The following is a 21176-nucleotide window of genomic DNA, read 5'->3' on the forward strand; positions in this document are numbered from 1 at the left end:
TATCTTATATATCAAAGCAGTCTATATATATATTTATCTTCTCATCAAATTTTTGAAAAAATAATCTACTTTCTTGGGTGCTGAAATGACTATTTTATGGCTATCAACAGAGTTAAAATGGATTTTATGCACTGATATGGTCGCTTGAAATCTCCAAGTTACAATGTGGACTTTTATTTACTTTAAATGCTTTACAACCCTAAAAGCAAAAAATGTTATTTTCTTGAACACAAGTGAGTTAGTTTCACCCATTATAGAAACAAAGCTACCCCATAGTAAGCCACTGCACAGAGCCCCTAGCAAAAGTCAGAAGAACACTTAAACTCTTGGGAGAACTGTTTTGGCTTCTCCTCCTGCCCCTGAGCACAGGGACACTGGCCATTCAATCATGCAGAAAATCACAGCCATGTACCAGGGGAAATGACTTCTGCACTCGAGGATGCATGAAATGGGTTCCTTTGAAATAAAACATCACACTTCAAGACTGGAAAGCAAAGTATTATGTTCAGATCAGTTTGTCAAGACAGCCAAGGCTATAGGTAGAGTGTGCTTACTTTCTATCTGTAGGCAAGGGTTTTGCCAAGTGAAGTAAGAATTTCTAGGATGAAAACACAACAGATAAAGGGCCTTGTCTGCAGCAGTGATCCTCTCCTTACACGGAACCATCTCTAAGGCAGCTCAAAGGCCTGAAAGTCCTTATTAACTAGCCCAAAATTTAACTATCTTACCTGGAGAAGACCAGAAGATGCTGCTCCTGACCACTGCCCTGTTTATAAAGCAGGAGTGTCCCTCAAAGGGAAATGACTATTATTACTCCTAACTCCAGAGCAGTAGCATGAGGGGCAAAGGGGCAGGCAACAAGAATAGAGTGCACCTCACCAATTCCCAGGGAAAGTAACTATATTTGCAACAGTGCATGGGAAGTTCAAGCCTAAGGTTATTCTTAAAAATTGAGATTTTGGTGATAAGTCAGTAAGAAGAGACCAGTAGTTTCATGAGGGAAATAAGCTAAGCCACAGGCCCAGCTGATACACCAGAGAAAAACATGAAGAGACAGCTAGGAAGAGCCCTCTTGGAGTCCAAACTGTAAAGAACAGCCTCAAAACTGTCCCTGCAAAGGGGCCCAAATTTAATTAAACCAGACTACAGAGCAATTTATGCCCAGGTCACTGCTGAAAAGCACGGAGCAATCAGCCAGCAATTAGCGTAGCCTAAGAGCTAGGTCTGATACCAACAGAAATAAACATGTTAATACAGGATCAAGATAAAATAGAAAACTGGGAAGATCACGGTCATCCCAGGGTAAATGCAATGCTCAAGGCTGAGCCCTAGGGAGTGACACCAGAGACCTCTCAGACTTCATATAAATGCATACTCTCTTTTCTTCCCTATTGATTTTATAATCAATTGTATAAAAGAGCATAATTGTGTTGTTGAAACTATGACAATATATTTGACATCATCGTTAAGAAGGTGGATGGGAACAAAGCTGTAACACTTTGTAACAGTGTAAGGAATTACACTAGATAGTAACTCAAATCCACTCCTAGCTACATTCCAAAGAGAAAGGAGTATGTCCACCTAACACTTGTACATGAATGTACACAGAATTTTTCAAAAAAAAACAAAAAAATGAAAACCACCCAATGTCCACTCATGAATGGAGAAACATAATGTGGTACAATGTCATATTATTCATCCATAAAAAGAAATACTGGTATATGCTGAAACACAGATGAACCTTGAAAACATTATGCTGCGTAAAACAAGCCAGTCAACAAGAGACCACATACCATATAATTCCATTTGTATGAAATATTCATATTAGGTAAACCCAAAGATGGAAAATGAAATAGTCACGCTTAGAGCTAGGGCATTCAAGAAAAAAAATGAGTGACTATTGATGGGTATGGGGCATGGGGCTTCTTTTGGGATGATGAAATGCTCTGGTGTTAGTGATGATGGCTACACAACTGAACGTACAAAAAAACCACTGAATCATATACTTTCAATGGGTGAATTACATCTCAATAAAGCTGTTATTAAAAAAAAAGCATAGTGCAGAGTCTTGATCTGCAAGATAATACTTTATTTCTTAGAAACTATATTCAGAGAGATGATGAACAAATCAGCTTATAAGAAAAATACCATTTTAGGGACGCCTGGGTAGCTCAGTAGTTGAGTGTCTGCCTTTGGCTCAGGGCATGATCCCGGAGTCCCAGGATCGAGTCCCATATCGGGCTCCCTGCATGGAGCCTGCTTCTCCTCTCTCTGCCAATGTCTCTGCCTCTCTCTCTGTCTCTCATGAATAAATAAATAAATAAAATCTTTTAAAAATATACCATTTTATAGGTCTCTGACAACTCTGTAAGAATGCAGTTAGATGTCAGGTAAATAAAATGCTATGGATGATCTCAAAGGATTTATCAAATCCAATACAGTATTTACAAAGCCATACTCACTTGAAATCAAAATACTGTTCTGTCAAAATCATTTTCACCGGCATAAATTTGCTGTAAGCATGTGATTCTATAAAGGAGATCACTAAGGCAAAGCTATTTGGCTATAATAAAGAAATCCATTACATAGTTCTATTTAAACACAAGGTCAAATCACATACCCAAAGTTCAGTACTACTGATGGTAGTGAATGTAAATGAAAAATGTACAGTTAACTGCATACAAAAGGAAATACAAATCTGAATGGCTCAAATTAAAATTTACTGTAGAAAAATTTAAATTAAATGCCATGTTCATCTTTCTAAAAAATATATATATATACCGCTTTTATAGTATGGATTATACCCTATAATATGCATCATTTATATTACATATTAGAGCTTCCCATAATATATAACAAAATTGAGAAAATGTAGCACACAGACGAATACAAAGCCTTGATTTTAAGATTATTTATTTGAAAGAGAGAGCAAGAGAGCACCAGTGGGGGGTGGAGGGGGGGGGAGGCAGAGGGAGAAGCAGACTCCCCAATGAGCAGGGAGCCCGATGTGGGACTCAATCCCAGGGCCCCAAGATCATGACCTGAGCCAAAGGCAGACACCCAACCGAGCCACTCAGGTGTCCCTACAAAACCGTTTTTAAAAAGCCTCAATCAGGGTGCCTAGGTGGTTCAGTTGGTTAAGCATCTGACTCAAGCTCAGCCTATCTCTTGATCTCAGAGTTGAGTTCAAGCCCCATGCTGAGAGGGGGGAAAAAAAAAGCCTCAATCATGCTTTGAGTCTAACTACAGAGCACCACCCTGGTGCCTCTCCTAGTTTCTGATTAGTATCTTCCCATGGTTAGTTGCCCCACAGGCTTCTCAAACACAACCTGGCCAACATAGAACTCATTTTCTGTCCCAAAATGCACAAATTCTTCGTCCTCTTGTGTTTCTTATCTCAGAGAAGGTCATCATGATCTACCCAATCATGTAAGCCAGAACCAAAAAAAAAAAAATTCAATCTGGACCCATCCCTCCCCTCCATTTCCAACTTCCAAAGTCAAACACCAAATCTTCAACAACTCTCTCTCTGAAGTGTCTGCTGTACCCTCACCATCCTCTTCCTACTAGTGTGGACTTCAAGTCCATCATACCTCGCTGGCTCTGCCTCAAGTCTCACCACTCTTTAGTAAAACCTCCCGCACACACCTGCCCTTGGCCAACATTCTAGTGGGAACCACTCCTCTACTCTTTTTAAAACATGTGGTTCAAATAAGTACCTTCCTCCACTGAAGCTCTTGGGTAGAACACGTGATCCAACATGACCAGAGTTCTCCATCCCCCAGTCATCACAGTGGCTGGTTCAGGGATAAGAATAGATCTCAAGTTGGGCCAATCAGTACCTTCCTTGGGACTTCTTACTGAAGTAAGAAGTGCACGTTATTTTTTGCTGAGATCACTTGTTGTGAGAACAACGTACCTTAAACTGACATCATTATCTCTGCCACCATGTGCCTGGTTCAGATTCGACCCTTACAAAGAAAGCAAGGTGGGAGACCACAAGCAAGAAACACTAATGGTATTTTCCTGAGATCTAGTGAAGCCAAAACTTCTTCATTACATATGCAAATAAATCCCTTCTTAAAATCAATTCAACTTCGGTTTTTTGTTGCCTATCAAATTCTAACACAACTAAATGGAATTCTCTAGTTACACTATCTAAAATCCTTCAATAATTCTTTATTACCACTAAGGTTAAAAGTCCAAGACTTTAAAGTCTACAAATTCTGGCCCCTTGATTATTTGATGGCACTACAAAACACCAAAAGTGAAGTAGAAAGATAAATGATAAACTAAAAAAAAATCTGCAACTTTTATCCCAAGGGCATAAGTCCTTATTATATAAACAGTGTCTAAGAAATGAATGAAAAAAAATCAATACTCCTAGAAAAACAAGCAAAACTATGACATGGTTCACAGAAGATAAAACTCAAATGGATTTTAAACATAAGAAAACATGCTCAATTTCATTTATAATAAAAGAAATGAAAATTAAAACCACACAAATTTCATTTGCATGTATATGGCAAAAATTCACAATTATAAAAATCTGAGTGACCAAGGCATTGGAGGAATAGGCATTCTCACAGATTGCTGGCTACAATCCCTGTGAAGAGGAACCCCCTGTGGAGAGGAACTGACCCAGCAACCTGAAGCTTCTAACAAATACACAATGACAAAAATACAAACAATTCTATGCACAAGAGTACACCTACAATGCTTTATGAAAGGGTAAAAGACCAGAAATCACCAAATGGCCACCATTAAAGGTCAGACTAAAGAAACCATGCTAATACTTGGCAGCTAGAAAATGAAGATTTCCATATATTATTCTTGTGTAACCTCCAAGTATGCTATGTTCATATAATAAAGAAGGGGAATCATGTGCATGTATATGTACTGTAAAAACATACATAGATACATATACACACACCACACAGAAAGATCACACACAAGCACATATATTGTATAAACATTTGTTTCTATTTTCAAAAAGTGTCAATAGAAGAAAGCAAAATTAATTCTAAGATAAACGACCCAGTTTCTTTCAAAAATGCTATTAAAAACAAGAGGGAAATTTATTTTAAATTAAAAGATGTTTAGAAGAATATCAATAAAAAAAATAAAAAATAAAATGTGATGCATAGATCCTACATGAATCTTGATCCAAACAAACCAACTATAAAAAAAAAAAAAAAAAAAAAAAGACATTTTTGAGACAGCTAAAGAAAATCGAACATATACTGGGCATAAGATGATGTAATTACTGTTAAGTTTGCTGAGTGTGATTACGGTACTGTAGTTATATTTTTTAAACTTTTAAGCTTTCAATCTAGACATTTCTCCTTTTTTAAAAAAAAAAATACTATGCAATGAAACGCTGGGACACCTGCACCCCGATGTTTATAGCAGCAATGTCCACAACAGCCAAACTGTGGAAGGAGCCTCGGTGTCCATCGAAAGATGAATGGATAAAGAAGATGTGGTTTATGTATACAATGGAATATTACTCAGCCATTAGAAACAACAAATACCCACCATTTGCTTCAAAGTGGATGGAACTGGAGGGTATTATGTTGAGTGAAGTAAGTCAATCGGAGGAGGACAGTGTATGTTCTCATTCATTTGGGGAATATAAATAATAGTGAAAGGGAATATAGGGGAAGGGAGAAGAAATGTGTGGGAAATATCAGAAAGGGAGACAGAACATAAAGACTCCTAACTCTGGGAAATGAACTGGGGGTGGTGGAAGGGGAGGAAGGCGGGGGGGTGGGGGTGAGTGGGTGACGGGTACTGAGGGGGACACTTGACGGGATGAGCACTGGGTGTTATTCTGTATGTTGGTAAATTGAACACCAATAAAAATTATTTTATTAAAAAAAATACTGTTTATTATGTATTTGGATTACAAAAGTGCCCAAGTATCATTTTAAATAATCCTTTATCCCTCGTATTTTCTGTGAACTGGTTATTCTATCTAGAAGCTTATATAGGGGATCCCTGGGTGGCTCAGTGGTTTAATGCCTGCCTTCAGCTCAGGGTGTGATCCTGGAGTCCCAGGATCGAGTCCCATGTTGGGCTCCCTGCATGGAGCCTGCTTCTCCCTCTGCCTGTGTCTGTGTCTCTCATGAATAAATAAATAAATCTTAAAAAAAAAAAAATAGAAGCTTATATAGTTCAGGCTCTATTTCTTCACCAAGAATATTCCATAGGTAGCATTTTATATTTCTTACATACACAGTCCTGTTGCCAAAAATGCCCTTCTCCCTTTTGGCCTGATAAACCTTTACTTATTCTTCAAGACTTGGCTCAGAAGTCACCTCCTTCAGAAAAAAACCTCTTTAACCTCCTGTCCTATACTAAGCTGGCTTCACCTACTTACTCTACTCCAATAGTCAACCCAAATGGCACTGGAAATGCCTATCCGTCTGTTGCCCCAATCAGGCTGTGAACACCATTAGCAATGGACTAGTCTGCAGGACTGGACACCTGAAGCTTAAGCAGGCAAAGTTCCAGGAAACGAATCTTTACCCAGTAAACATACCAGATCGTGGCCTTGTGTTGTGGCCCAACCATTCATACCTGATAAGCAGGAAGCACAAAGCCAGGATTTCCAGGGTAATAGGAAAGAATAATGTTCAAAAGGAGTAAGACCCCCTGAGAATATCAAAGATTGCTTCTTACAGCTGGCAGACTCCTTACTGTCATCATCCACAACTGCATGTTTCAACAGGGAACTTAAGGAAGCACTTCCCAAACCAGAATGAGTATGCAAATTGCCCAGAGACCTAATTCCCAATGCAGATTTGGATTCAGCACTGTTGAAGTGGGATCCCATTCCAGGTGGATGCTGTTGGTCTGCAGACCACACTCATCTAGTAAGATTCTGACCTGAAAGTCAGCCCCCCTCAGGGAACATACAGCATTAACTCCTGTCTTACTAATCATCTCTTTTAAGCTAAAACAGTCTGTGTCATTAAAACAAACCCAAAATTTAATTCTTCTGCATCTGTTGGCATCTTTCTTTTAATATATCCCCCTGTGAGAAATATGCAATCTCTCATTCATTTAGATCTCTCCAGCTGGAAAATAGAGGCCCTCAGTAAATGCTTGTGAAGTGACAGTCTATATAATCTCAACATATTTGATTCTTTTCCACTGGTTTCTTAAGATATGTTCACTGGTCCATCTTTCCCATTTAATTATTAACTCTTCCCTCTGTACATGACACATGGTCTGCTCTGGCACAAAACCAGCACTCGGTAATATCTGCTGACTCAGCCTGATGACTGGACACAAACACGCTACACCAGGTTCTTAGAACCGTGAATAAGAATCTATCCTTTTTCTCTGAGGGACTTAAATGCTCACATGTAGGACTAGTTTTCACAAAAGTTTAGTCATGTATATTGAAAAGGATCATCAGCTCTATGTAACAAGAAAATAGTGAAAGAAAGTTCTATATTATGCTTCTTCACAGACAACCTCATCAAGATAGGAAAAAACGTTTCACAAAAGGTACCTCAGTCTTCCCACATTCATCGGGTGGATCCTGGTGTATGGCCATTTGATACTTGACATATAAAGAAAATGACTGGCTGAAGGACGACTTGAACTCTGGGTCCTCAAAGGAGACAGGGACTAACCTCACCTTCAGAGCAAGGAAAATACAAGCAAATGCTATTGAAACATCTCTCCCCGGTGATGTGCTTCTGAAGGTGAGGCTAGAGTAAGATCTCCGCAAATCCACTTCCAAAGCTCAGCACTGGAGTTTTTCAAGAAATGAATAAACCCTGGAACGTGCTGACTGGCACGGAGCCTAAAGTGCTAACTTTATACTACTACATATGAAAATGTTTAACTCGTAAGGGCCAGGACAATTTGTTTTTCTTTTGTTTTTTGCTCTTTCCCCCTCTGTGGTTCTCTGCACAGAATCAACATTGTTGCTCATGGTAGTGGGGCACTACTTCTGTCCCCTCTACTAGTATGAAGTGTTTTAAGATTTTTCCCCTTCCACATTTTTCTTGGGTAATCTGGTTTATAAAATTACAAGCATATGAGAACTTCTATTAAAATATTCTATTATCTTTAAAAAAAATTCTACTAGCTTACTTTTCTAGTCCCACTCAGTTGTGTATAGGTAGTACATCAACAAAGTATAATTTGGCTTTTTTTTTTCTTAATAATTTGGCCCTTATGAACTCTGTCTACACATGACTTTTAAATGGAGATAAAGCATATTAACCATGTTGTGCAAAGCATGCCTGTCATAAAAATATAAAGGCTCTTTTGTTTTTTCCTCATAAATATTTTATCTTAGAGCTCTACTTATTAATTTTTAGAGAAATACATCTAGACATAATAACTTTAAATAAAGAAAATTCATTTTACGTGTTACTTCCACTTTGAAATTACATGAGACTAGCATTAATGTGTGTTAGGGAAAATCTGCACTTTCAGAATGCCTCTTACTCCATACTCCTATCATTTTGCAGATATGCTGCCAATTGAATATAAATACAAGGTACCACAAATAAATCAAGTTATAATACAATGGTATTAAATGGAGGGGAAAGTTCCATTTGCACAGAAAAATTACACTTGGCCTGCTGACCTGGCTCACAGTTGGTTTATCAGGTGGGTCCTTGTGAATAACCATCTGGTAACGTTTATAGACCTGGTAAGACTCCTGAAATGTGGCTTTGAACTGAGAACTTGGTGGAGATGATCTCACCACCCTCACCTTCAGAAGGAGTTAAAAAACAATGTTCATTAATTAATTTATTCCACAGAATATGCAATAGTTACTCCCACCCAAAAAGAAATCAAAAGTTTCCATATTAAAGCACAGACATATAATATTTTAACATTAAAAATCAACAAGATAGTAATATTTTTTTAAGTTATTTCTCCAACTTACAGACATATTAAAAAGGCAGAAAATCCTGTCTGAACTCTTAAGACAAAGACCTATGACTGAACTATGGAAGATGGACTCTATTGTAAAACAGCAGAATACTTCTGGCATTCAATACACAAACACAAATAAATACTCTTAATTCTAGGTACATTCAACTCACCTTCAGTAAATCAGTCAGAAAAAGTAAAAATGTGAATGTATTTTTAGACACTTTTCATGAATCACTGCTAACTCTAAACTTACAAATTTTTTTTATAAGTGTGAGAGACAACCCTCACAAAGTATTCCTATTTCATGGCAGAGTTAAGAACGAAGACTCTAAAGTTAGATTTCTTTTACTCAAATTTTCATGTCACCATCTTGGTCAAGCAAAGAAATTTACCTCCTTGTGCTCTAGTTTCCTCACACATAAAATGAGGATGAATTAACAACAGTTTATTACACAGTAATGGTGAACATTTATTTTAACATCAATTATTTATACTAACCAGCTAAAATGTTTTAGCAAAACAGAAGAGTAAAAGAAAAAATCAAATGCAATATAATAAAAATGCTAACTGGAAAATATTCATGTGTGCCATAAGAAGTCATTCTTTTGAAAAGACTGACATACAGTGGACAAAAAAAAAATCTCTGCCCATCTGAGGTATCGTTACATTAAAAAAGTAAAAGCTGCCCACTGTAGAACTGATATGGGAGATGGGCCTGGTGTCCTGAACACATGATTAGTTATGATCAAAAGACAAAGGACTCTTCATTACATAAAGTAGTGTATTCAATTCTCTTTACAATTTGAGAAAGAGAAAGTCAATACCAAAATCAGAGCAGCAAAAACAAAACAAAAAAACAAAATCTGAGCAGCTAGTCAAAGTTGTTAAGACTTATGTCTATGTCTGGTAATATATATGATCCCAAGGTTTAGACTGCATTAAGGTTAATTTTCAATATCAGGTCATTAGTGACACTTAGATAGTATTAAGCTGTAAATTCAAACAATGACCAGTTACTAATGAGATATGAGAATAAAATCATTAGCATTAATGTTTCAGAAAAAAATGTATAAATACCAAATACTGAAGAATGTAGACTTAATCTGGAATATAAATAAAAATTAATAAGAATACTCTAAAAGTAATCATACTATGCCTACATCTTTGAAATAATTATTGAGAGGATTAAAATACTATACCATAGTACTATTTAGTTAATTGCTAATTGCTGGCTCACTTATGTTTTATCATTTGTTGCCTTAATCAAGATCAGAATATTGGAACGGATAAAATAGTGATTTGCCTAGTATTATGTGCTCTACTTCACAATGTAACTAACCAAAACTGGCAAAAATGAAATTTTAAATAGTATATTTTGTCCCTTTAACTACTAAATTTCAATCAAGGGATACAAGAAACCAGAGTCCCTTAAACAGTAAGTAACATGCTAAAACTGGAATTAGTAGCCAAACCACCTAAAAGTATTTATTTTAAATCTTAAAAAAGAAAAAAAAAAGTTTTTCTCAAATAGCAGTTAGCTTACTAACTACAAATACTTCTCCATCCCAGTTCACTTTAATTTCCCATTATTTAAACAGCAAAACATCAATTTATATAACCTCAAATGAAAATAAACAAGGTACCAACAACAACAACAAAATAAAACACCCTCCAAAGTACCTCTAACTTGTGTGATGCATTCTCTGGTAAAGATTCAAAAATTAAATCTTCAAGTGATTTGGGCTGGTTGGATTTATTAGCCTTTGGTTGGAACAAAGATGGCGGTTCACCTTGAGCCTGGAAACCTGCTAGTTCTCCAGCTGGGTTCTGATGCATGAGTTTTAACCTTTTCCTTTCTTTCCGGATTTCCTTTGCTTTCCGACATGGAGGCTTACTCAAATCTGCCCCTTTGCCTAAAAACAATTGCAAAATATTAGATCAATCACATTTGACTCTAGAAATTTTTTTTTCTTCAAAAATCTCAAAGGTTCTATACAATTAAGTCCAAAGAGTTTCAATAGTTAAGTCAGCTTTGTAGATAGAGGTTTCGGGAGATTCTGGTGTAGAGCTCTAAGTTAATCATAAAATTCTACCTCAGAAGCAGAAACTGTCAAAGAAAATAGTCACAGAAACTTTTCACACAGCTCCTACTCTGAAAATTAAAAAAAAAATTAATATTCATCCACTTCTTTGCCTTTATAAGCTGGAAAAAAAAACTAAATATCTTCTACTTCAGGACACAGATATTTTCAGCGCATTCGTGAGAGATATTTCTCTCAAAACACTGGTGACATAAATACATGATTAGGAGTAAATGAGTACTAACCCCGGAAAACACTTTGGCAGGTTTTTCAATGAAAAAATGCCCTCACTTACTTTTAAATATTTGTGTCTATCTAACCAAAAGGACTCATTTGTTCAGTTCCAGTTAATAAGAGTTTAGTTTGAATTAAAAGAGAAAATATCAAACTTAAGGCCTTTAAGATATAAAAATTTTAACTTCAATAAACCACAAATTTTAGTGCATGCCCTTTCCCCTAGTAAGCATCTTCAAGGACTTGATGCTAAGATCATTAAAAGCTACAGGCAAATAATGAACACAAATGAAAACTTCAAAATAATTTAAATGCCCAATAACAGAATTATTATATACTTTTTAAAACTAAGCAGAATATCAAATAGTCATTTGAAATTCTTAGAAGTTTTCAGAAATTTGTCATTACATAAGATTAGAAAGTAATTCCACTTATGTATAAATAGATACATGGAAAATATTCAGAAAAAAGCCTGGAAAGAAACATACCACTCTGCTAACAGTCATTTTACACAGGTTTAGAAAGTAGAGAAAGGACTTTTCTTGCTCTTTTTCTTGCAGTGTTCTCTTTTCTCCAAATTCTCTAACAATGAACATACTTTTGTAATTCTTTTAAGGTTATTAACAAAAAATGTTATTTTAATATCCTAAAACAGTATTTACAAATCACACGAAAGTCAGCAATATAAAGTTTTATAAGACTAACAAGTTCAATTTTATAGAAAAGAAAATCAAGACCCAGAGTACTGGAGTACCTGGGTGGCTCAGTGGTTGAGCATCTGCCTTTGGTTCAGGGAGTGATCCTGGAGTCCTAGTATCGAGTCCCACATCGGGCTCCCTGTGTGGGGCCTGCTTCTCCCTCTGCCTGTGCCTCTGCCTCTCTCTGTATCTCTCATGGATAAATAAATAAAATGTTTAGGGACACCTGGGTGGCTCAGCGGTTAAGCGTCTGCCTTCAGTCCAGGGTGTGACCCTGGAGTCCTGGGATCGAGTCCCACATTGGGCTCCCTGCATAGAGCCTGCTACTCTCTGCTTTATGTCTCTGCCTCTCTCTCTTTGCTCTCTCATGAATAAATCTTTAAAAAAAATAAAATTAAAAAAAAAGAATATCTAATGGATCAAAGGATTTAAGCATTGAGCTCTGATCCATGGCTATTAGCATTAACAAAGAGAGGTACCCAGACATTATGTGTCTCAAAGCACATTTCCACCACTCATGAAGTAAACTTACCCACCTTCAAATAAACAGTTTTCAAATCTGATTAAGACTTCTCTCTCAGACACCTGGGTGGCTCAGTGGTTGAGCATCTGCCTTCAGCTCAGGGCATGATCCCGGGTCAGGGGATCGGGTCCCACATCGGGCTCCCTATGAGAAGCCTGCTTCTCCCTCTGCCTATGTCTCTGCCTCTCTGTCTCTCATGAATAAATAAAAATCTTAAAAAAAAAAAAAAAAAAAAAGACCTCTCTCTCCCCCCGAAAAAGCAAAACAAAACAAAAACACCAAAAACAAAAACAAAACAATTTAATCTTGAATCTGATCTGATTTAGTCTTGAATTTCTAGATCCAACTATCAATTTACAGGCCAGTACAGGAATATGTTAAACTGCACTGCAGATGTAATCAAATAACCCAGAACAGCCAACCTAGTTTCTTCAACAAATAAAGTGCAAATAAAAAGTGGAAGTGATGGACAGAACCTACAGACCTACAGAAATTTTCTCTGTCAACCAACTGCAATATGCATCTATGTTTGGATCCTGATACAAATACTTAAATATTAGAAACTTAAACATGGAATATTCAGTAACATAAGGAATCTTACTTTGGTATAATAGTGGTATTGTGAATATGTATTTGAAAGTTTTTATTTTTATTTTTTTTTTTAAGATTTATTTTAGAGAGAGTGTGCGCATGAGCTCACAGATGTGAGTGGGGAAAGAGGAAGAGGAAGAAAATCTTAAGCAGACTTCTTGCTGAGCATGAAGCCCAAAGCAGGGCTTGATCTCATAACCTAATGTGATCATGACCTGGCCCCAAATCACAAGTGGGATGCTTAACCGAGCTACACAGGCATCCCCAAAGTTATTATCTTTTAGAGATGCATTCTGACATATGGAACAATACAGTGTCTGGAATTTGTTTCAATACAGCATTGGAGGGGGCAACTGGATGATGAGTACAGATGAAACAACAGTTGCCCATAAGTCAGTAATAGTGTCACATGAGAGCAAGGTATGTGGAAGTTCATTCTGATACTGTCAACATTTCCAAAATTAAAAAATTTAAAACAAACTGTAAGTAATCTTATAACAATTAAAATAATAAAGAACTGACCCTATCACCCAAGAGAGTAAGCACTGAAAGAAATTATCTAAATCATATGGAACATTTTATTGGACTAGTCTTACTAATTAGAATGAAATCTCAGTTGGCATCCCTTTAAGTACCATAAAAGTACCATTAAAAAAAACTATTCAAGGGACGCCTGCGTGGCTCAGCAGTTGAGCATCTGCCTTCGGCTCAGGGAGTGATTCCGGAGTCCCAGGATCGAGTCCCACACATCCGGCTCTTTGCATGGAGCTGCTTCTCCCTCTGCCTGTGTCTCTGCCTCTCTCTGTCATGAATGAATAAGTAAAAGCTTAAAAAAAAAAAACTATTCAAGCAAAATGCAAACAAAATTTTCTGTATGTTAACATGATTTAGATAAGAAAAACTAAAATGGTAATAAAAATGTCTCCTTTGGATCATTTTGTATAAACAAATTCAAGAACTGAAGCATAACTATCCAAACTGACATTTTATGAAATAATTTTTTTAAAAAAACCATACAAGAACAGCTGGGGAGCTCAATGGTTGAGCGTCTACTTCACCTCAGGGCATGATCCTGGGGTCCTGGGATCCAGTCCCACATCAGGTTCCCCACAGGGAGCCTGCTTCTCCATCTGCCTCTGCCTCTGCCTGTCTCTCTCATGAATAAATAAATAAAATCTAAAAAATAATTAAAAAATTAAAAATCAGGGGCAGCCCCAGTGACTCAGCGGTTTGGCGCCACCTTCAGCCCAGGGAGGGATCCTGGGGACCCAGGATCGAGTCTCGCGTCAGGCTCCCTGCATGGAGCCTGCTTCTCCCTCTGCCTGTGTCTCTGCCTCTCTCTCTCTTGTCTGTGTCTCTCATTAATAAATAAAATCTTGGGATCCCTGGGTGGCGCAGCGGTTTAGCGCCTGCCTTTGGCCCAGGGCGCGATCCTGGAGACCCGGGATCGAATCCCACGTCGGACTCCCAGTGCATGGAGCCTGCTTCTCCTTCTGCCTGTGTCTCTGCCTCTCTCTCTCTCTCTCTCTCTCTGTGTGTGTGTGTGACTATCATAAATAAATAGAAATTTAAAAATAAATAAATAAATAAAATCTTAAAAAAAAAAATCAGACACTTAACCAAATGAGTCACCCAGGTGCCCCAATGTTGGATACATTTTTTAAAACCTAATTCTTTTATAAGTGGAAATGTAGGAAAAAAAATTTAGCTTTATTAAAGATGAAGCTAAACATCAAAATCTGGAAATTTTTAAACTAAAAATTCATTATGATTACAAAAAAATCTAATGATAAACTAAAGAACTTTACAATGTCTGTACTTTGAACATAATACCTAAGATTTACTTTGCCTCACTTCACACCAAAAATAAAAATGTCTAGCATTACATTTTTTCACAGATAAAAATTTGATCCTCAAACTTCCAGGGTCCTAAGGTAGTAAGAAGAAATGGAACTCTTTTAAAATACCTGTATTTAGGGATAACAAAACTATTATTTCAGGCTTTTTAAACATAACAGTTTTTAAAAGACATGATCTATCCATTTAAATTCAAGTAACAATAAATTCTAAAAATATGGATCTAAGATTTCACATAATTCGTGTTTTTAGCTGATAGGAGCCCAGGGGCTACAAAGTCTCAAGCACAAAGAAAATCACTTACCAGGACTCTAAAATGGCTGCAAAGCAAACTTGCCCTACCTGGTTTAGGAGCTGTGTGCACTTTAATTGGATGGGATGGTTCACCAGAGCCCAACTTCTCCTCTATATGTTGTGACTGAATTAATTCCTTAGATTCTTCTTTTTTGGGGCTTCTTCCTTTCTTCTTCTCTTCACTCTCAAAGCTCTCTTTGACGTCATCACTGAGTGTTTTAAGGTCACACTGTATATCCAATTTATTTATCAACCCAAAGTCACCTGCAACGGTGTCCTCCATGGTGGGCTCCATGGGCTCATCTACAAATCAGAAGAAATCAAAGTCCATCAGCCAGGCCATCTGACACAGAAACGATAAACATGGGGGGTGGGGGGAGTCCCCTTTTTTCCCCATGTGGGAGAGACTATGTGTTTGCATCAAATCCATTCTCCTGGCTTCCAAAGTAATAGACCTGTAGTTAAGACTGCAGTGCTCAAGCAGGGATGTGCACCACCAGTCCCTCTGCAGGTTTTAAGCAAGCCCCCACCAATGGAACATAACCAAATTGACATGTCCAATTAGGCCTTGCTTGTTTTTAAAGGAATTTTGTAACCCTGAACTTCCATTCTTTACCCTCCCCACTGGCTAGATTAGTAAAAACCAGAGTGACCTTGGAAATCACACGTTGAAGGAAGTCCCAGAAAGGATGGGGATGGGGTGGGGAACAGAGTTGCAAGCTAACATGGAGTACCCACGCTAGACTGTTCTATGAGGAAAGAAACAGACTTCTATCATTTTTTAGTCATTGCATTTTGATATCTTTTTGTTATAGCTGTTTACCCTGACACTTTTACATCACTCTTATGAATTAAGTTGTAGACATAAATAATTTAGAAGTCAAGCTCATCCTTCACAGTGACTGTGCAATCCTGTGTAAAGTGCACTGAAGCATCTGTTTCTCAGACATAATACCATTTTCCATTTACTTCACAAGGTACTGCGAGGATCAAGTAAGGTAAGAGTTGTCAAAGCACTGTGAAGACTAAAGTTCCAATAAACTCAAGACATCACAACATCTTTAAAACTGTCCTCCATCTTCTTCTGAGGCTGGACTTTCTTTCCCTGACAGACATTCCTTGTATCCTTGACTTTCTGGCTAGTGGTGACAGTCACAGAAGCACTAACAGCAATCCCCACCACCAGAGTAACAGTACAACCTGACTGTAGTTAAGGACCCATTCCCCTACTTAAGAAATAACCAAAAGTGAGAACCTTGGAAACCTACATCATTTTAAAGTAAAGAGCTTTTAGACCCCCAACTCATCTTACCCTCACAATTTCCTTTGGAAATTTCCCCTTTAGCCAGAAATTTCAACATTTTTTTCAAAACCTTCTTGTGAGATTTTGATGGCTGAAACTGTAAAGGTCGGCACCTAGGAAAGCAAAATAAATATTTAAAAAGTGAACTGAAACTAGAAGAAATAAAATGAATTCTGGACAGTATCTAGTACAGTGAGGCAAAACTCATGCCTAGGATTTCCAGTTAAAGACAAGGCTTGATATCGCCTCTAGTTCCACTCCAAACCTCACTACAACTACATTAAGGAATCAGAAAAAAAGAAAAAGACATAAATCCCTGAGAAAAATAGAATAGGGGAAATGTTGGATGCTAGACAGCACATTACAAGTGGTAACTGACAGCAGACCAAAGAATGTTGACTCCTGAGCCAACAGTGGAAAAAGCCAGAAAGATAACCAATTTTCTCTACATTCTCTCTCTACAAGTCTTAGGGATTGGTTGATACCTGATACCTCAGGAGATATGAGTGAAGGTGAGTCTAAAAATAGAAAGATCTCTTGAAATCTGTTTTCGAAGCAGTCAGATGTCTGAGGCCCTTCACCACTCTACCCAGATGACTCCCTACATGGCCCAGGGGAAAGCTGCACATTTAGGAAAGAGTAAAAAATAGGGCCTCCTACATAAGGAGGCAGGCACAGTGGAAAACAATTGAAATGTACCAGAAACAGGAAGCTTAAATTAAAATCTATGTACTGAACCGTGAGATCTCCAACCCATTTCCTAACCCAGCTGTAAACACCAGCACTTTCTCACCAGAATGTGATCAGACCTGAAGACCAGTCTGACCTCAGGAACTCCACAATGGGAAGTCAGAATTCCTGGACACTCGAGGAGAACCTCTACAAAGATAAGTGCCAAAAATACTGGAAAAGGTAACTTGGAGAATATACAGGAAGACGACAGCCTAAAAAAATACAAATATCCTAGGAAGAACACACTCTTGTTTCTCTTTAGCTATTACAACCACATAATGAGAGGTTATCGAAAAAGAGTCCAAAACCAAAAATTTCTCAGAAGTAAAAACTTAGGGACACTTGGGTAGTTCAGGGGTTGAACGTCTACCTTTGGCTCAGGGTGTGATGCCAGGATCCTGGGATCGAGTCCTGCAACAGGCTCCCCACAGAGAGCCTGCTTCTCCCTCTGCCTGTGTCTCTGCCTCTGTGCCTCTCATAAATAAAAATCTTTATTAAAAAACACTATTAAATAAAAGGAGTAAAAATATAATAGGAGAAAAAATTAAACAGAAGACTTGGAAATTCAACTTGAGGAAATCTCCCAAAAGATACAGCAAAAGGAATGGAAAACTGAAGAGAAAAAAAGTTCAACTGAAGACATTATTAAAGAATAAAAAAAAGAAAATGGGAAGATCAACAAAATAATAAAAGAAAACTGTGAAGGATATGATAAGGAGGCCCAGGTAAGAAGGACCCCTTAAATCTGTACACAATGAATGTAGACAGACACACCGCCAGATGTGAAATATCAGAACCCTGAGGACAAACAATCCTTCAAAAAGAAAACTTTTTGGACAAAGGAACAAGAATTAGAAGCAAAGCCTTCAAAATTCTAAAGCAATATTATTTCCAATCTACACTTCTATATATAGCCCAGCCAAACTAAAAGTTTGAGGGGTGAATTAAAACATTTTCAAACAGGGACACCTGGGTGGTTCAGGGGGACGAGCATCTGACTCTTGGTTTGGGCCCAAGTCATGATCTCAGAGTCACAATCTCAGGGTTGTGAGATGGAGCCCAGAGTTGGGGTCCATGCTGAGCACGAAGCCTGCTTGGGATCCTCTCTCTCCCTCTCCCTCTGCCCCCACTTGCACACTCACTCTTAAAAAAAAAAATTCAAACAAAGTAAAAAAAAAAAAAAAAAAAAGTACTTCTCGTATACTTTTTCTCAAGAAAGCTATTAAAAGATGAGCTACACTAAAATGAGGAAATAATTCAAGAAAGGTCAGAGGAGACATGGGATCCAAAGAGAATCCCCAAGGGATGCTTGGGTGGTTCAGTGGTTGAGCATCTTCCTTCAGCTCAGGGTGTGATCCCAGGGTCCTGGGATCAAGGCCCATATCAAGCTTCCTCTGGATAGCCTGCTTCTCTATGTCTCTGCCCCTCTCTTTCTGTGTGTGTCTCTCATGAATAAATAAATAAAAATCTTTAAAAAAATAACCCACAAAAAATACAAAAAAACAAAGAGACTCCCCAAGATGGCAGTAAGAAAAGATCCTGAGGTGACAGTGATGCATTACTTGGAGAGACAACCTGTCCAGATCACAGCAGGTCAGAAGACAACACAGAAATATTCATCAAGAGGACAGAAGTGATAGAGCACCAGAAACATCTATATATACCACGAGGAAATTTATACAACTGTAGGAGGATTTCTAAAATCACCTGGTAATGAGTACAGCAAACTATACTAAGCAAACAAAAAAGACGATTATCAACTCTGTGGAAAGCAAAAATTTGTGAAGAAAAGAAAAAGCATTCATAATACACAACTGTACAGCATATTTATAGGTCATAATATAGCAACTACACCCATCCAAAATTACAATACTTCTGAGCTGGAAAGTTGGCAATGAGGACAAAAAGGAGTTTGAATGTCACAGGGCATCAGGAATGAAATAAAGTAAATCCTTATTTTTCAAAGAGAGTAATCCAGAGATAATGAGAAAAAAATTAAGTTAAATCCTTACCTTTTAAAGAGAGAAACCCATAGATAATTTTTTAAACCCCAAAAGAAGATAATTTTATATAACCATATCACTCAAAGGTAGAAGAAGAAAAAATTTAGGAATCAGTTAAAAAATTTGAGAGTGACTGTACTGAGAGGAATTCGGGATGTTCAGAGGACTACAGTTTTGCATAATAAGCTTTATGGAATTGTTTGATATTTAAATTACTAGCATATATAATTCTATACAAAAACTAGAAAAAAAATTCATAGCCAAGGAAGCTCATCCTCATTTACACTCACATACTGGGCAGTCCCTAACATCTGTCTAATGAGCTACGTTGTATATTATAATCGCTTGCCTTCATATTAGGTCTCGTTATAAATACTGTAGTAAAAAGGCTGCATACTGTAGTATGCAAAATGACTCTATAATATCAATGCATATAATGAAGTTGTGTAAAGGATAACAATTCAGGATATGTTTGATATCATGCAAAAAAAAAAAAAATCACATTTCAGGGCAGGCTGGGTGGCTCAGTGGTTTAGCGCCTGCCTTCAGCCCAGGGCGGGATCCTGGAGACCTGGGATGGAGTCCCACATCAGGCTCCCTGCATGGAGCCTGCTTCTCCCTCTGCCTGTGTCTCTGCGCCTCTCTCTCTCTCTCTGTCTCTCAATAAATAAATAAAATCTTAAAAAAAAAAAAAAGATTATCTACATATTTAAAAAAGTAACATTTTATAATTATTTTGTTTTGCAAAGTTAACTGAATCCCTTTCATGAAAGCAATATACCCAGAACAGTGCTTTGCATTGAGAGGCACCCAATAAATTATAGAGGGTTGGTCTTTTTCTTTAACCCACTGAAACCGACCCTTTTTTTTTTTTTTTTTTTGACCTTTTCTGATTAGAGATTCTCAGGGTCCTAGCAAATCAGTCCTAGACTTACTTAAACAGAATCCTGGCCATAATCCAATAATAAATTGTTATTTGAAGGAAAATGACTTCTGCCTTTGACGATGTCACTGCTTCATAACCACTAAAACTGCAAGAGGACAGCACAGCTGTCTCAGTATAACAAGTGAGATGTTAGTAAACCACACACCCATCTTTCCTCTTTACTGTTCAGTTCTATGACCAGTTAGAGAAGAGAAAGGATTCTTAACCAGGAATCAATGGAACTCTGACAGCCTATTGGGAACCCACGATGATCCTAAAATTAATACACAAAATGTTAGATATTTTTGCCTATCTGCTCCCTCCCTTTTGTTTTGTTTTGCTGCAGAAAGGGTCTGTAACCTTTCATCAGATTGTCAAAAGTCTTCAACCCCCAAACAAATCAAGAGCAACTAAGGGAAAGAGGTGTGAGAATCAGCCAAACTGTGATGGCTACAATTGTGTCTGCTTTTCCATTGAGAGAATATATTCACATTGAAACTGTAGACAAATGCTTAACAAGGATAACATACTTTTCCCTAGTTTCTACCAGAAGAAGAGGAAGACAAGGAAGACAACAAGAGAAAAGAAGATCTTCAAAATCTGAGGGAAAATCCTTCCATGTTATGCTGGGGTTTGCTGGTTAAGCACACACTTTGTAAGAAAACAGACTTTTTCATTTAAGTTCTCCAGAGAAGAAAACTGCACTCTGAATATATATGGCAGATTAAATGTCAGTCCTCCTCCTCTTTCTACAGGCCCTATAGTACTATTTGAATGCAAGCACTATGTTCAGCGTGGAAATCCCCAAGCTAATAATATAAAAACACTTGATACCTAAAAGCAACTGGAGTATTTTTCTAATATTTCAGTGTCATGATACTATCGACTAGATTGCCAAATAGTACTTTTTCATATCCTATTTACACCCAAACCATTAAACAGTATTATTCTAAGATATTGAGGATGTATAAATGTAGCATCAGTATGTAAAAAAGATACAACTCATTTGCTTTTATCAAGAATGT

The 21176-nt window shown here is 37.4% G+C and overlaps 1 protein-coding gene across 12 annotated transcripts in view; it reads right to left on the reverse strand.

Moving 5' to 3' along the window:
* Positions 1-21176, reverse strand: part of ATE1 (arginyltransferase 1) — a 162129-nt gene that overhangs the window by 134952 nt on the left and 6001 nt on the right. For 8 of the 12 annotated variants that reach the window (XR_007406804.1, XM_049103396.1, XM_025467462.3 and 5 more), the window contains 4 exons: positions 16501-16604; positions 15237-15491; positions 10591-10823; positions 7523-7651 (listed from right to left, as the gene is read on the reverse strand). Coding sequence is in view for 11 of the 12 variants with exons in the window: in XM_049103396.1 (XP_048959353.1) it covers positions 7523-7651; positions 10591-10823; positions 15237-15491; positions 16501-16604 (721 nt within the window). In the remaining variant the exon portion in view is untranslated. Of the gene's footprint in view, positions 1-7522; positions 7652-8614; positions 8744-10590; positions 10824-15236; positions 15492-16500; positions 16605-21176 lie in introns of all 12 variants that reach the window. The other 4 variants (XM_025467461.3, XM_025467459.3, XM_035707947.2 and 1 more) reach the window with 2 other exon arrangements.

The sequence above is a fragment of the Canis lupus genome, chromosome 28, assembly GCF_003254725.2.
Source record: "Canis lupus dingo isolate Sandy chromosome 28, ASM325472v2, whole genome shotgun sequence".
Taxonomy (NCBI): domain Eukaryota; kingdom Metazoa; phylum Chordata; class Mammalia; order Carnivora; family Canidae; genus Canis; species Canis lupus.